This window comes from Rhamphochromis sp. 'chilingali' (assembly GCF_963969265.1).
Source record: "Rhamphochromis sp. 'chilingali' genome assembly, chromosome: 5".
NCBI lineage: Eukaryota > Metazoa > Chordata > Actinopteri > Cichliformes > Cichlidae > Rhamphochromis > Rhamphochromis sp. 'chilingali'.
Genome location: NC_137932.1, coordinates 42,316,650 through 42,332,998, shown reverse-complemented (window position 1 = coordinate 42,332,998; position 16,349 = coordinate 42,316,650). Strand labels below are relative to the sequence as shown.

Sequence of the window (16,349 nt, the reverse complement as noted above, 5' to 3'; positions counted from 1 at the left end):
GAGTGACGTTCTGGTTTGCTGGATCTGTATTAATGTACTGCATATAGTATGTAGTTAGTTTACTTATTTATGGTACTGTAAATCATAAATTGGCATATCTTACATTTAGATGCTGCTGATGCAATATGTGACAATATGTGACTGGGTAAATCAAATCAAGTATGCCGGCTCTGTTTACAACACTGAGAATGTGACTGAGTGACAGCTCATTTTTCCAGTAAATGTTGCTGTTAGGTTTGTAACAGGTAGTTTATCTGCTGCTTTGAATAGGAAGAATGTAACATCTTGCACAATTTACATATTATGTAGGAGATAGTGACTTTAGTCCACTGTGACGTTAATATGATTTGTCATGAAACAATTTGTTTCTTTAATGTCACTTTTCTTTTAGGAGCTTTGTGTTGACAGGTGGCCGTTATTTTCCTCTCAAATGTTAAATGACATGTTCATGTTCACGCTCATTATAGTTTTGACTTCTATCGGGGAAGTAATCACTGATTTTTTTTTAATCATCACTGCCTCTCCTGGTTCCCATTCCTCTGTGGTGGACTGAGACTGGAAAACAAAATGCACTATAAGAAGAATACCATGGCACCAATAATTATAGCCATTCAATGGGTGTGTTTATTAAGAGGTAAAATAAAATACTTTATCTATATGAATAGAATACACTTGGTTTTGTATACTAAACACGGCATCATTCATTAATGTGTGTTTCAATGTTCTTCCTTTGCACAAACTGAGTGCATACAAAACTTCTGTTGACTTTAGGACATCACTATGTGTGTGTTTCTGAATCACTAGTTCATTCGAAGTCAACAGTAGAGGTGGACGGATTGATCCAAATAGTTTCGACACCAATGCTGGTATTGGTATCAGATCAATACTTTGTTTCTATCCTCTTAAGTTCAATTTCATTCATAGCCTAAAGCACATTTAAACAACAGAAGTTGACCCAAAGCTCTTTGGAAACAGGCATATTTACATTCCATGTCCAAAAAAATCTTTCAAATTACACAAAAAGCTGAAAGGTGTGTTTTAGTGGCTTAAGTAATTATTGTGCAAAGTAAAAATCACAGTAGAAGTCTTTAAAAGGCGTTCAGAATTTGCAAAATGATTGTGATGTATCTAATAAATGATAACGCACTGCTCTTCTCTACATAAGCTGCCTTTATATGTTAGTAGTCCCACTATCAGTGTTTGGATCGATACCAAAATTTGGAGAATTACACAACACTTGTCATCTGGCATGTGCAAATTAATTGCAGTCACCACACTGTATAAGGGAAGCATTTATGTGGATGATATCACAGAAAGCAGGGAAGTGGATGGAGAATATGGATCACTTATTTAAGCCAGAAGGAAAACTGGCAATTACTGAATTTATATGGGTGCGTTCAGCTTCACACTTTATTTCACAGATGATCTCATTTCTATTGTCTCTGTGTTACAATAAATGTAATAAACAGTCTTATTCGGTACAGATTTTCCTTTTGAAATTCGCCAGAGTTCATTTTTAGCTCAGTAAGTTTATCTGGAGATTCACTTTATTTAAAATAACATTCAAAACATACATGTAATGTCTGAGACTGACAGTGCTGTTGTTAAGCACACTGAGCTGTGCAGGTGCAGGCGAGGTGACTCTCCGTAGTTTCCATCAGGTCCACGCTCTTATACACGCTGGAGGGGCTGGAACCTGCGGACGTGAAGGGAGCAAAAATAATTAGAAACTCCGTGTTTTTCTCCACGATGTTGCATTTTTAATCTTTGTAGACTCACCAGCTGGAAGGCAGTGGAAGCCAACAGTGACGCTGGTGGTGCGCACAGGGAAGCACCCAGGCATGCAGCGCAGTACAGGGTCGACAGAGTAGCACTTGGAGTTCTGAGCTTGCATGTTTCCCTGCTTCTCCAGCTGCACCGATTCATGCCTCATACGGCACTCTGTAACACAGCAGGGATTTTAGGGTTCCTGATAGATTCAGTATATTATTCTTTAGAAGACTTGCCATGATTACATCAGATATCTTTGTCTTACCAGTGGCGTCTCTGCAGTTCTCAGCTGGCAGAATCCAAGAATGAGCAAAGCTCACTGCTGTCGTGGCTATCCATCCAGTGGGTGTGCGATACTCCTGCATGGTCTCCCCGTCAGCCTTTCCGCAGAGCCCACAAGTCTTCCCCTTCATCCAGTCCACAACTTTAATCTGCATCGTAGGATCACGTGATTAATCAGACGTCAATTTTAACTGAATTTCCATCTCGCTTGGTCTTTTTCGTTTTTCCTTTTAAGCTCATAACCAAAGTTATCAGTTTTGCTTTTACCTTCCATGACTTCTTGTCAAAGTAGACTTCATGAAGACCAAAGCTAGCTGCATACACAGAGATGCCTTCGCCACTTTGTTTGATCTGGATGTCAGCTGTAAGACAAAAAGGTTCCATGATTACTCTCGTTTTTTCAACACAAAGATCTGGGATAAAATTTGATCGTAGGTTTGATGGTAGTTTGCAAAATCCGATTCAAAGGTTTTAGACTGCATAGAAACCTCGGGGATAATGATAGGGCAGCTTGCTCGTGAGTATTTCCAGCCCGTTCACATCCACAGTCACACTGGTTCTCCTCTGATAGAGGTCAATGTCTCTGCACGAGAAGAAATAAAAAGACTCAGTTTTGTCAAAAACCAGAGTTTCTTTCGTGTTTTTAATGAAATCTTACATGTGAGCAATTTTCACACTGATCTGCTTGTGTTCAGTGCGATCCTTCCTCAGTAGAACGATGAATTTCAGCTCGTCTGTGCCGTCCTGTGCCAGAACCTGATAGCAGTTTGAGGGCATCTCGTTCTTTAATTTCTCGTTGTTGAATGTGGTCAGTGTATTGCCGGTGAAGCTACATTCAACTGAGGAGGGGAAAAAATGATGTGTCAGAAAAGGACACAGCCTGTCCACGTTTAAATGACAGGCACGAGCCATTACCTGCGCCAGCCGCAGCTAACAAGTGCTTGACCTTTCCAGAGACGTCACCGAAGGGAGTAAGATCTTTGATCTCGTTACTTGGCAGAGTGATGGGAAGATGCAAAGCCCGCTTATGAACAGTGCTCTGTAAACAGAATAATTATTGTGAGAAAAATCAAAACATATGATTTTGAAACAACAACTTTGCTGTTCGTACTCTCGGTGTTTTCCAAATCAGGTCGATGATCTTGTCAGATACTACAGCCACAGTAAGCGAGAGCTGCTTGTCGCTGTTTCTGTCCTTTTCCTGAATCAAGCCGGCTGGCATGTGAGCAGAAATGTACTTATACATCCTGCAAAGGAATTTACAGATATCAGATGGTTTCATATTGTCTGTATGACATGCGTGACAGTGTCTGTGAAGTTTCATACGTCTTTGCACAATGCTTGAGATCAGACGGTAACCGATTCCAGTCCACCTTCAACCGAGCTGCAGGGTTTCGACCGACAAGACCAGTTTCCGCTGTAATCGCGGTGTCATGTTGGTTGCATTCTGCTCCCCAGTTCATTTTAGCCTAGAAAGAACAAATCGAAATGACAAATGGCAGAAAGGTTTAGGTTCGTTTTTTTCGTGCTATGCTTAGTTCAACATCCAAAAATAAGGCGGACAGTGTCTCACTTTGACTTTGTGCATGCTCAACACGGCTCCATCAGCACAGAGCCTCCAGTTGTTATCAGGAACAATGTCATCTAGAATGATCTGAAGTCTGCTGGTGGTTTTGTCCATGTAAGCAATGAACTGGTATCCCTGCTTCTTCTTGTCAGCTTTAACAGCACGGAAGATCATGCCAAACACGGCAGCTTGACTGTCAAGGAACCGCTTCTGTGGGGACAACTATTCATGTGAGTACATCCATAAAATCCCTCGCCGGAAAGAAGATTTGACGGGATTTGACCTTATGTTGGATAGCGTCCAAGCTTGAGCCACTGCTTCTGCTTCTGAAAACCTCTGATGATGTGGCTTTAGAGGTGTGATGCTACAAGAATGCCATATAGTGCCACGCAAAAGACAACACAAGTTACCACCTGTGCAAACTGTACAATGTGCAGTATTGTCATACTTCAAACATGGTGTAAATGGGTTCTCACTGGAGTCTTGTGACCCTTGTGGTTTTTCTTGTGCTTCTCTTTGTGTTTCTCTTTGTGATTCTCCTTCGATTTGTGGCGATGACTCGCAGGTTGCTATGAAGAAACATTTTGTCAGCAACCACAGTGGCCATATATACTCAGATAACTATGAGATTTCAAATCAATTAAAACTATAGATAGAAAACAGAATATTAATAAAATGCTGACTTATACAATATAAATATTCAAACAGTAGTAGTGACAGCTCAAGCGGCTCTTTGTCTGAATATAATACAGCATGTTTACCTTTCTGTGGTGCACACTGTAGTGAGAAGAGCTTGAACTAAGACTGAAGAGCGACGCAAAGCTTGATGCAAAGCTGGACTTGGAAGTACCGACAGAGGTGGAGAAGCTGAAGCTGCTGCTTCTTTTGCTTGTGCTGCTGCTGCTTCTACTTATGCTGCTGCTTCTACTACTACTGATACTGCTGCTTCTACTACTGCTACTACTACTACTACTGCTGCTGCTACTACTGCTGCTTCTGCTGCTACTACTTATGCTTCTGCTGCTTCTACTACTACTGCTACTGCTGCTGCTACTGCTGCTGCTACTCCTGCTACTACTACTTCTACTACTACTGCTACTACTACTACTGCTGCTGCTGTAACGTCTTTTCACCAACTGGACTTGTTGAGCAGTTGCATCAATGGTCTTCCTGCTAGAATGGGATGAAGAGCTGGAGTTAGAGGAAGAGGAGCTGCCAGGAAGGCGAGAGCTCCTGGAACTGGAGGACGACGAGGAGGAGGACATGGTGCTATTCTTCTGGGTAGAGGCCAGGATTTTGTGGAGCTTCATTAAGACTGGTGTTTCCTCGGGGATTTCTTCTTCTCTAAGGGTGATGTGTTTGATGATCTTCTGTGCAGCCTTACTTCCAAGTTGAACCTCTAATTCCAGTCTCTCAGCAGCTTCACCTTCGACTGAAAGCATCATCAGTTAATGCGGTTAGCAGCTAATTTCTGCACTGTGTCACTAGAAAAAGCACTTTTCTAAGTTCTTACTTGGTATGACAGAAAAAACAGCAGAGTGCTTTCCAGCCAGTTTATACACTGCAGCATCCCCCGTGTGAGCAGTGGCAATCTTGAGACAGGCCTTGAGTCCAGCGTTAACAGTCTGAGCGCAGTACTTCTTCTTACTCTTCACCATTTTAGATTTGATGTGCCTGCCAGCTGTCTGACGTTGAGAAATGAACTCTGCGGATCTCGACTATGAGGAGAAAGTATGTAAATTACATAAAAAAGACACAATATTTTTTTATATCTCTAAAACGGTTTTAAATTCACCTCATTAGCAGCATCAGAAGAAGTGTTATTCGATATAAGAATCTGTCTTGGGTTGGCAGGGATCACAGGAGTGATACTTTCTCCCGAAACAGGATTTCTTACCACAGCAAAAGTCTCAACCCTGTTAAAGAGAAGCAAGGATGAACCGTAATCATCAGTGCAAAGGTAAAAGCATCTCAGAAGCGATGTTTAAGAATATGCAATAAATTAAAGATGTCATGGCTTACTCCACAGCGGTAATGTTTTCAGGCACTGAAACAGGAAGAGCTGTGAAGTTTAAGTAGCCCTCATTGATGTTAAATGTGACTTCAGTTTTGGCAGGTGCGATGGAGTAGAGTTTGGCTCTTGATACCATGACAGCCTGGAGTATGGCAGTGTTTATCCCGAACACAGCAAATGTGTTCACAGCCGCACTAGAAGAGGAGGACAGTTGAACATTATATTACATTTGTTGGTAACACGTCATAATACAGCCGGCGCCCAAGAGGTTAATTCCCCTAGAAATAAGTGGAATTTCCTTATATTACACCTGAAATTACAATATAATTATATTTACCAACAAATACCCAGAGGTAGACTCAGTTGCATAAGGGTAATAATTTAAGTTTTTTACAAGAAAATAATAATTACACTGTTAGTAATTTTACATTATGCACACGTACCTTTAATCTGCATGTAACTTCAGGTATTTTAGAGGAATGGAGACATAAATCATGCAAATTATAATGTGAGTAATTTTAAATAGTACAGAAATACCTGCATCACTCAGGTCGCTTGCACACAGACTCTATTCAGACCTTTTCTTTGCACTACTTCCAACCTGTTTGCAACTATTTTGTTCTCTAACGTGCGCCTTTCCCTTATTTTTGTATATATCCCTCTTGATTGTATATATTCCTGCTGTACACTATTTATATTTTATTTTGGCACAAATAGTGTGGAGCATCTGCAATTTTGTTGTACATGTACAATGACAATAAATGGCTATTCTATTCTATTCTATTCTAATATCTTTAAATATTGCTTAAGAAAATTCAAGTAGTGCGTATCTTTGAGTATTTTACAGGAAAAGAGACACAAATTGTACCTTAATTTTTTTTCATTTTAAGAAAACAAGGAAATTCATGGATAAGTAACTTTAAGTAGTATGCAAGTAGTTACAAGTATTGTGTTTCCAGGAAAAGACAAATTGTACTGTAAGCAATTTAAACAGTACAGAAGTAGCAATAAAAGTGAGTAAGCAGTGTGTAACTTTGGTTATTTTGCAAGAAAAGAGACACAAATTACACTGAAAGTAATTTTAAATAGTCAAAGGAGCTTGGAAAGAAAAGCGTCTGGACTTCTTTAAGTTACTTGAAGACGTTTCACCTCTCATCCGAGAAGCTTCTTCAGTTCTAAGGTCAAATGGTGGAGAGTCCCAGATTTAAACCTAGTGGGAGTTTCCCCCCACAGAGGGACAAAAGGACCCCCTGATGATCCTCTAATCGCCTGAGCCAAGGTGGGAAACTGGGTGTGGGTCACAATCAGCCAGAGTTTCGGGTGAGCTCATTGTGAAACCTGGCCCCACCTTGTCATGTGAATTCCTGAGGTCAGATGGCCCAGGATGTGAGTGGGCGTTAAGGCGTCTGGGGAGGGATCTCAAAAGGGAACTCTCCACCATTTGACCTTAGAACTGAAGAAGCTTGTCGGATGAGAGGTGAAACGTCTTCAAGTAACTTAAAGAAGTCCAGACGCTTTTCTTTGCAAGCTCCTTTGACTACGATGACCTGGATGACTGAGAACCTTCACAGTCATTTTAAATAGTACATGAAGAGTTTTGAGTAATGCATAAGTAATTTTAAGTAGTGCGTAACTTCAGGTATTTTACAGAAACTGAGGCACAAACACAAAATTAAGCCATTTTCAGTGGGGAGCTTCCCCATCTCACACTGCAGGTACCTGCTGTATTTTAGGTTCTCCAACCATCAAGTAGCTTAACTTTGCCTTTTTACATTTCAGTATTCATTATGCTGGTGTGAACCATTCAGGTAAAATAATTTCAGGTAAAATTCTTGGAAATTCCCACTTGATTCCAGGGGTAGAATTAAACCCTTAGTTATGTGCTGTGTTATAAAGTATTAGCCATTTACTATTGTAGCGACAGCTATTGCCCCACCTTGGCGTGACCTTGGTAGTAATGTATATGTCTGCCTTGAGAAGGTATCTGAGATAAAAGTCTTCTGGCAGAGCTGGAGTTGTCGTGACTTTGACTAAGAAAACAGAACAGAAAAGTTACTTTTCTGCACATTGTTATGATATTTCCACATTAATTTATTAAAAGGAAGTTTGCAACTTCTTCTTTCTTTGAAAGAAGTTTAAAAAAATGCTCAAAACTTTTAAAGAAGTTTTGGTGTTGATGGAAATATTAGGTCGTTAAGTAATATTCACTCACTTTGACCATGAACAGCAGCCACAGCAGCAGTGTACAGACCGAGCTCCATGGGGAAACCAGCTATAGTAGGCATGATACGTCTCACCTCATTAGCCAGCAGAGGCTTAACAAAGCGCCAAGTAGGACCAGACTGCAGAGCCTTGAAAACATCTCTACCAAACGTGTCAGCATCGTTATTGCCAAGGATGAGCTGCAGGGGAAGAATATTTTATAAATATTGCGTCTTGCAAAATCGTGATTAAACTGATCTTTAGGTTGATGGGTTGTTTGTTTAAATCGTACATTAAAGGTGTTGCCAAACCAGTTTTTGTCAAAGTCAACAAAGGCAACTTCTTGTCCAAAACACTTGACGTAGATGGAAGTCAGGGGTTTGCTGTTGGGTGCAGACTTCCAGTGAGAGAGCTGTAGAGAGAGAGATGCAGTCCAGCTGATCACTAGTCTTCTGTTTCATTTTGCAGATAGCAGATAAGATGTCCCTGTCGTTCTTGTAACTTTATGGTGTTGCTTACAGCCTTAATGACATGTTTCATCCTGGTGACCCTGTCAGCACTATCAAAAACTGCTGGGTTTTTCAGAAAAGCCTCCTGTAGTCCCCCAGTTCTTACTCCCACCTAGAAAAAAAAAGACAAGTAACTTTCAGGTTAGTTATTAAATATCTGGACTGATTTCGGTTTCCTTTACCTCCAGAATGTCAGCAGCAGCTCCAGCAAAGAAAGCCTTGATCCTAGACGTAATAGATTTGGGCATGATGGTGGCAGCATCATTGATGTAGTAAGCAGTCGCAGCAGCACCAAGCATAAAGGGACCTAACAGAGAGTTTAATGAGATGCAGTTAAACATTATTAAATCGAAAATAAAGATCCAGGTTAGTTAAACCAGGCACGGCGATTCTCACTGTTATAGACGTCGACATGGATGGCTTTGCTGAAACGTGAGCTCAGTTTGTCCAGGTTTGGGCCCAACATTCTCAGGCCAGCTTTGCATGCTGCAGCACTGCAGTGATAACATGAAAGAGCTCACTGCAGGATGGATCAAATCACAGAGATTTATCCGATTGTGACGAAGGATTAGAAAGCACTCTTACACTGAGGCATAAATAACGCTGGTGCTCCAAGTCAGGGACTTCATGTGGGAGTAGGTGAAGCTTGCTACTTGCAAATTTGTATCTGTCTTCACAATATGAACAACAGCTGACACCAAACTCATTGAAGGTTTTGTGTCAAAGAGCACCATGCACGCAAGCATGCGGATCTCTGCATGAAGAGTCTTGTCCCCGTAGAGCTGAAAGGCTAAATACTGGACCTAATGTATGAGAGAACGCAGACTCAGTGTGGAGCTTTGTGCAAAACTAGAATGATCAGGAAATCTCTGCGTTGATAATTCACCGTTTTAGGCTCCTTTTTGGCGATGTTCCTCAAGGCCATCATGGCTTCAGCATGAACTCTCACTGGCAGTGATGAACCTAATTTACTATGTAGGGGCAGCATCTTTGTGATTGTCTTGAGGCTAGAAGGATGCGCAGCATTTCCCAAAGCCTTCACAAACAGGATGATGTCCTCTGTGTTTCCATCTTTCAGAGCCTGTGCAAGAAGGTCTTGAATGGGCTGCAAGAGCAAATAAGGAAGTAAATCACCCGTTCTCTCATTCGTAAATGTGTACGTGATTCTAAGGCAGCATGTAAGGTCAATGTTATATTACTTGTATGAGCTTAGCAGGACAGGAAGTCCTCTCATAGCAGTGTTTGTAAATCATGGTACCGTAGCCAAGGAATACAATCTGGCGCAGAACTGGGTTTCTCGCGATGCTGCTTTCCTTTGATAGGCTCTAAAACATCACACAGAGTTAAGAGTATCAGAGTTAATGCAAAAACGTCCCTTCTTACTCTGGACAAAATAACTTGACTTCACTAGATATGTTGAGATTTACCGACCTCGATGACCTCAATGGCCTCGGTGGTTGCTGTCACCATGTGAAACGAAGTAATCAAAGCCTGAACGGCTTCAAACACAGTTATGGTTTCTGCTAGGTATTTCTCTTTGATAAATCTCAGAGCATCAGGATTTCCCACAGCAGGAATGGCGTCCATGATCCATTTTCTGAAACAATAAAAAGGAAGTTTGCCAAATTGTGCAAATATCTTTACATGATATTTTAAACATTTAATCAGTGAAATCACCTGTGGGCAGAACTCCCTGAGTGTTTGCTCCACAGGTTCTCCAGAGTTTCATTGGAGGCTGCACGGAGGAGTTGAACAAACTTCAAAAATTCCAGAGGTGCATCTTCATGAACTTTTCCTACAGCCTGTTTGACCAGGTGATTCAGAGTGTCCTCGAGCTAATGACACAGGGGTAAACAGGATATCACCGAGCACGGCACAGACTTTTAATTCATGCCTTAGCAATAATCTCTTAATTACGACAATACCTGAGACTCTATGTCGCTGATATTGAGGAGCAGAATGGGTAACTGAAGAAGCTCAGTGGAGAATTGATATGTGAGATTTCCACGGTGTGGATACTGAGCCAGGGGTGGTGGTGTAGTGGGTGCATAAGGGGGTGTTTGAACCTCAAGGAGCATCAAGGATTGCCTTGAATGTGGAAAGAAAAGTTCATTTACGTTCTTTGAATCAATTTTTGTATTCACAGTTGTTATGGACATACTTGGTCTCCATATGGGCAGCTCCATGCTGCTCGCTGAAAGGTGAGAACTGGATCAGCTCATGGACCGATGCCTCCTTGATCTGGATGCCATTATCGAGTGGTTTCATGATGTAACTGTATGATGAAACTCCTTTCAGGTTTTTAGTGTCCTGTAAGAACAAAGCTGTTGCTTGTCATGCATCCCATCACTTTCACAGATGTTTCCTGATATAAAATGTGTAAAACCTACCTCCTGGCACTTTCCACATTTCTCTGTGTATGCTAACCCCATGTCTTTAGTTATTCTTTCTTGACAGTGGTTCATATCTCTGGTCTTTCTCAGATAGACACGTTCAGCCTCTGTGTCCTCAGTGATGGAGTAAAGTGTCTTGCACACACCCTGAGTTCCAGCCTATAGAGCAGCACACATATTCAGTAGGGAGATTCAACTTCTTGTCACACACAGGTTTATAAAGATCTTTCACCAACCTCCTGCAACTCGTAGACATTTTGTGTCTTTTTGATGTTGAGCTGAAAGACATTCAGGATACCTCTGTAGATGTTAAGCACTGTTGTTGAGACGGTTTCAGGGGCGAAGACTTTTCCCACAGCACCATTGACATACTCAAACTTAATGGGAGTCGTGAGCTCAGCTTGGAGGGCTGAAGTCAGCTCAGTTGCTGGGATAAAAGGATCCTCAGGCCAAATTCCACTATACTCCTGGAGCTCAGGTTCCTCAAGCTTTCATATAAGAGTAAGGTTTAATTCAATTAGTATACATGTAAAAGGTAAATGACTGCAGCTTGTGCAGGATTTTGATCTTTACCTTAATGAAGTATGTGTTCTGGTCTATAGCATTGATGCTAACTTTGCTGCTGATATTTAGTCCAGCTCTCGCTGAACCTTTCTCTAGCAGGCCCGCCAGGAGCAGCGCCTCATACTTGTACACGTAGGTTTTACCAGCTTCAAAAACAGGATCTGGAAGAAGTCAGTGAATGTAATTTATATGACTCATTTGTGAAATTATATGAACTATAAACTCTAAACCAGGCCTACAGTTTTTGTTTCACAATGAACACAGTATTAAACTTACCTTGATGTTGAAGATCACCAGCTGTAAGAAAATAAGAAAGAAATCAGTAATACAGCGAGTAAAATCTGAAACTATTACAACATTTGAAAACATAGTTTGCATTTTGTTTTACAAATTAAAACCAGAGGTAAAAGGAAAGCAGTGCACTGTAAATGTTAAAGGCCGAACATTGTGATTATACAAACCACTAATTCAACCCCAAATCTCTTAAGCATGTTTCAGAACTGAGCCAGACAGAGACTCAAAGCACAAAGAGATTTAGAAAAATCTGTTGAAAAAAAGAAAACACACAAAAAAAGAATCTGAATCCACAAACAATGACAAAACATATGAATGGGCTTGAATATGCTTTTCAGCAGTGTTTATATGTTATGATTTATATTTACTGCATGTTCGCTCCAAAGACTCTGCTCTGAAATTTCATTATAATTGTGTACAATAAGACTTCTATTTTAATTCAGATAATGAAGTAGTAAAGATGAGCAACTAAACCAAATGATATGCAAAGTTTTGCTGGAAATGGAAATTTGAATGTCTTTGAATGTTGTGGTGGAATTTTCTGTTAATAAAGTCTGCAACAAGGTCAGCTGTGGTCAAGCCGCTTTATTTACTGCATGCAGGAGAGCAAACGCACATCAAACATCACAGTTCTACAGTCATGAAAGCTTTGTCCTTGAGGCGTCACAGGTCTCTTTTATACCCTCACACACAAAACCCTGCATCTTTTCAGTTACAACTATTTTTCATCCCACCCGACTGTTGCTGGGCAGGAAAGACTTCCCACTACCTATGCTCCAGGAAGCACCTGGACTGGTCTTCTTGGGAATTTTGTCCTTCTACACCTTAACAGTCAGTAGATACATAGTGAAACATCGTTAAGCATAGCTAAGCAGTTACACCTGGTCATATTGAAACACACACACCCTTCATCTAAGAAACAAAAGGTTATACAAAATCCTACAGTGACTAAACACCTGAATCGAAATGTGAGGATAAACTAGAATTTTCCCCATTACAAAGTCACACTGTACAAAACTTAGCGGTTCTTTGTGAGTAGAGTCTACAGTAGCTGACAAACTGACCCATTTTAAACTGATCTTGATCATTTGAATTGATTTTAGTTATTAAAGTGAACTAAAATGCTTTTTCATTTCTAGTTCTAGGTTTTAGCTCCCTGCTTACAAGAAAAGTTGAACTGCTGGGTCTGTATATATTAAAATTCACATAAAGCACCAAATATGTAACAAACACGCAGCATGTTTTCTGTTACATATGCCTAAAAATGAAAACCTTTTTTTAAAAGAGGCATAAACCCACTACCAATTTATAACAAGTACATAACTATAATTTGTCTTTACCTACATTCAACTCAATTCAAATGTTATTTACATTTCACCAAATCACAACAACAGTTGCTTCAAGGTGCTTTTTATTGTTGGGTAAAGACCCTACATTACACTGACATTACCATTCAACGCATAATCAATAAAACTCCAAATATGAAATCAGCATTATTTTTCAACATATTTATAAAATAGCAAAGTTTTGCACAAACATCATCACTCACCCACAACGGCCAGAATCAGGGCGAGCACGAGCGCTCTCATTGCTGACAGGGTGGTGCTGGTCTGCAGAGTAAGCAGCCTTTTAAAGGGAAATTTGTGCTGACAAATTGCACGAAGGTATGATTCAAACCCCTGGACATTTGATCATTGCACTCATATATCAGTGAATGAAAAGTCAGGGTCACCTGCCCTTGTTCTCTTCAAATATGGCAGGCTAAGTCCTGACGTGATGTGTAGAAATTTTCATTGCGTTTCAGTCGAAAGTAAAACTGAAAAATAGAATTTTTTTCACAACAATCAAATTTTGTTGCAGTGTATTTGCCGATGTGTTTATCTTTTCACTTTTTTTCCTGACATATAACTAATCTCCCTTTATCCAAAAGACTTTTTGCTATATAAGAATAGCAAAAAGGTTCATTAAAAATAAGGTTTCACTGACATTTTCAGTTGTTTACATACATGTCAAGTGTTTGCTTAAATATTATTTGTCTCATCAAATCAAGACAGTGCCACTGATTTATTTATTTTTTGTAATGTTGTAACATTTGTGGCATCTCTCCATCAAATTATTCAAATGTGGCTTCAAAGTTCAGATAAAGGGGCAGCGTGACTATTGCTGTTTGCTCACTTTATTTGTTGTGGTCAGACTGTGAAGGCTGTGACATTTTAGCAGATCTGCCTGCTCTGCTTTTATCTGCCGTCATGTTCTGACACCGTTTATTTATTTTTGCTTAATTTCTGCTTGTTGCTTTGACTCTGTCCATTTTTCTGCCAAATATTATGATTTATGTGACGGTTGCTTAAGTAAAATTTACTTTGTTTCCATGTTGTTTTATTTAGCTTTTTTACTTATGCTTCTAAATGTTCCCTTTAAAAAATATGAAATGTTGTGAAATATTAGACAGGACCAAAGACTATAAGATTCAATAAGATGACTATATCATACTTTTAATTGACTAAAATTGAGCAAATTCAGCTGATTATAAATGCAAAGTATGGGGTCACCCCCTTTGCTCACCTTGCAGATCTCATCCCTTATTCCCAGTTTGAGTTTTTAATGGCTTGATCCAGTCCCAGGGCCCATGCTGGATGTCATTCCTTGCTCTCCACCCACCCACCCTCCCCACCCACCCACCCACCCACTCTGTAGCTGTCACTAGCAAATGAGACCAAAAAACAAAAAAACTAATCACATGACTTGTAAAACAGATTGATGATCAGAATGATTAACAGAGCTCAAGTTTCCCAACTGCAGTATCAATGAATTATATTCTAACTTCCTATAAAATTGACAGTGTAACATTACTGAATACTACATAATATTTTAACCATGGTAAGTACATGGCTGTGTCTCAGGCTTCTCATCAAGAGCCCACTTTCCAAATCCCATCTCATTTTATTAACAATGCCTTTTTTGCAATTCATGACAAAATTAATTTAATTCTTAAAGCTTCTCATCCCAATCCTGATATCCTAATATCATCCTATCAATGAAGTTAAGTATAATAATAACTATAATGATCTCACTTTCAATAATTTTGTTATCAGCATAGCTAATCTAGGGAAAATTAGGCTGCTGATCCCATCTTTCACCCGTTGTTCAAATGGTCTTTAATGCAACTATCGAATCAGTCCCACGGCAGCAGCTCAATGCATGTATATGTCTGAGCTGTTGAAGTTCAAATTGAGCATCAGAAGACCAGAGCAGTCTGGGTTATGATTATGATTGTGGATGGCTGCTAACTTTCTGCTTCTTAATTCAGATCAAACTGAGGTTATTGTACTAAAATCTTAGAAATATGGTATCTAAGCAGATTCTTACTCTGGATGGCATTACCTTGGCCTCCAGTAACACTGTGAGGAACCTTGGAGTCATTTTTGACCAGGACATGTCCTTCAACGCACATATTAAACAAATATGTAAGACTGCTTTCTTCCATTTGTGCAACATCTCTAAAGTTAGAAATATCCTGTCTCCGGCCTCTGGGCCTGGGGCTCGGTCACTCAGGCGCAGCTGGCTGCCGGCGGAGCTCACGGGCGCGTCACTGCAACCCCCCCTGGCTTCTGCTCCGCGGCTGCTGAGTGAGCCCTCATCTGGGACTCTCCTCAGCTCTTTCTGGGACAGTGGCGCGGCTGCCCCTCTGTTGGTCTTCCTTGGTCTCTTGTGTTCTGGGGGCCTCTGGATGTCTGGAGTTTTGATCTGCTCCATACCTGCTTCATGCCCTGGAGGACGGGGCTGTGGCCCCCCCACACCCTAACAGATCATTACATGAAGGAACCTTTTAAAAACAAGCGCGTCCATGCTCACAGGTGTACACACGGGGGATCACACCCACAAACTACACCCTTTTTGGCTCCTACCTCAAAGCACACTGTGTTCTGTTGATCTTATGTGCTGCACAATAATGTTTAATATTTAGTATTTACTGTCATATTCCCATAGATCATCGTGATGTTGTTTATTCTATTGCTCTAGTCTTCTTCTGCTTGTTTTCTTTTTTTCTCAACAGGTGATCCAGGAAAAGAGAAAGAAAAAATAGGTGATGAAGCAGATTTTCATCGTCTTTTCTCTCTATCTCTTTTCTCCTTTTTCTTTCCCTCTCCTTCTGTTAACTTTCTTCTGAACTTTTCTTCTTGTTTTTCTTTCCCATCCCTGAGTCCAGTCTGGTCTGATTACAATAACTTAGAATAAAAATAACTAATAAAGATCAAATAAACTATGACAATCAAGTGGACTAGTATAGCAAAAGGCCCACTTGGGAAAGTAAATCTGTTGGGCATTTTTCTTGGCCTTCAGACAATAATTCTGATTGCTACAGTGCCAGACAGGACACAAAGAAAAAGAAAGAAATATCCTGTCTCAGAGTGACGCTGAAAAACTAGTTCATGCATTTATTACTTCCAGGCTGGACGACTGTAATTCATTATTATCAGGAAGTCCTAAAAACTCCCTGAAAAGCCTTCAGCTAATCCAAAATGCTGCAGCAAGAGTCCTGACAGGGACTAGAAAGAGAGAGCAGATTTCTCCTGTTTTGGCTTCCTGTTAAATCCAGAATTCAAAATGCTGCTCCTCACATACAAGGTCTTAAATAATCAGGCCCCATCTTATCTTAATGACCTTGTAGTACCATATCACCCTATTAGAGCACTTCGCTCTCGCTCTGCAGGCCTACTTGTTGTTCCTAGAGTATTTAAAAGTAGAATGGG

General features: G+C 40.3%; 1 protein-coding gene across 1 annotated transcript; it reads right to left on the bottom strand.

Annotated features, from left to right (window-relative positions):
• Positions 1–4: 4 nt before the first annotated feature.
• On the bottom strand, positions 5–14,174 carry LOC308397608 (vitellogenin-1-like; the record flags this gene model as incomplete). Its single annotated transcript, XM_080883580.1, is given in 36 exon segments — positions 5–1,696; positions 1,780–1,941; positions 2,036–2,201; positions 2,320–2,414; positions 2,541–2,635; positions 2,711–2,891; positions 2,968–3,091; positions 3,164–3,299; positions 3,379–3,521; positions 3,626–3,829; positions 3,903–3,983; positions 4,096–4,188; positions 4,381–5,051; positions 5,133–5,337; positions 5,415–5,535; positions 5,642–5,827; positions 7,570–7,663; positions 7,846–8,035; positions 8,128–8,247; positions 8,355–8,456; positions 8,527–8,651; positions 8,741–8,838; positions 8,930–9,147; positions 9,231–9,449; positions 9,544–9,669; positions 9,776–9,941; positions 10,022–10,179; positions 10,270–10,432; positions 10,506–10,654; positions 10,735–10,896; positions 10,974–11,225; positions 11,311–11,462; positions 11,578–11,598; positions 13,145–13,213; positions 13,216–13,241; positions 14,161–14,174. Coding segments are annotated over 36 exon segments (5,379 nt in total). The 3' UTR covers positions 5–1,604.
• Positions 14,175–16,349: the final 2,175 nt, after the last annotated feature.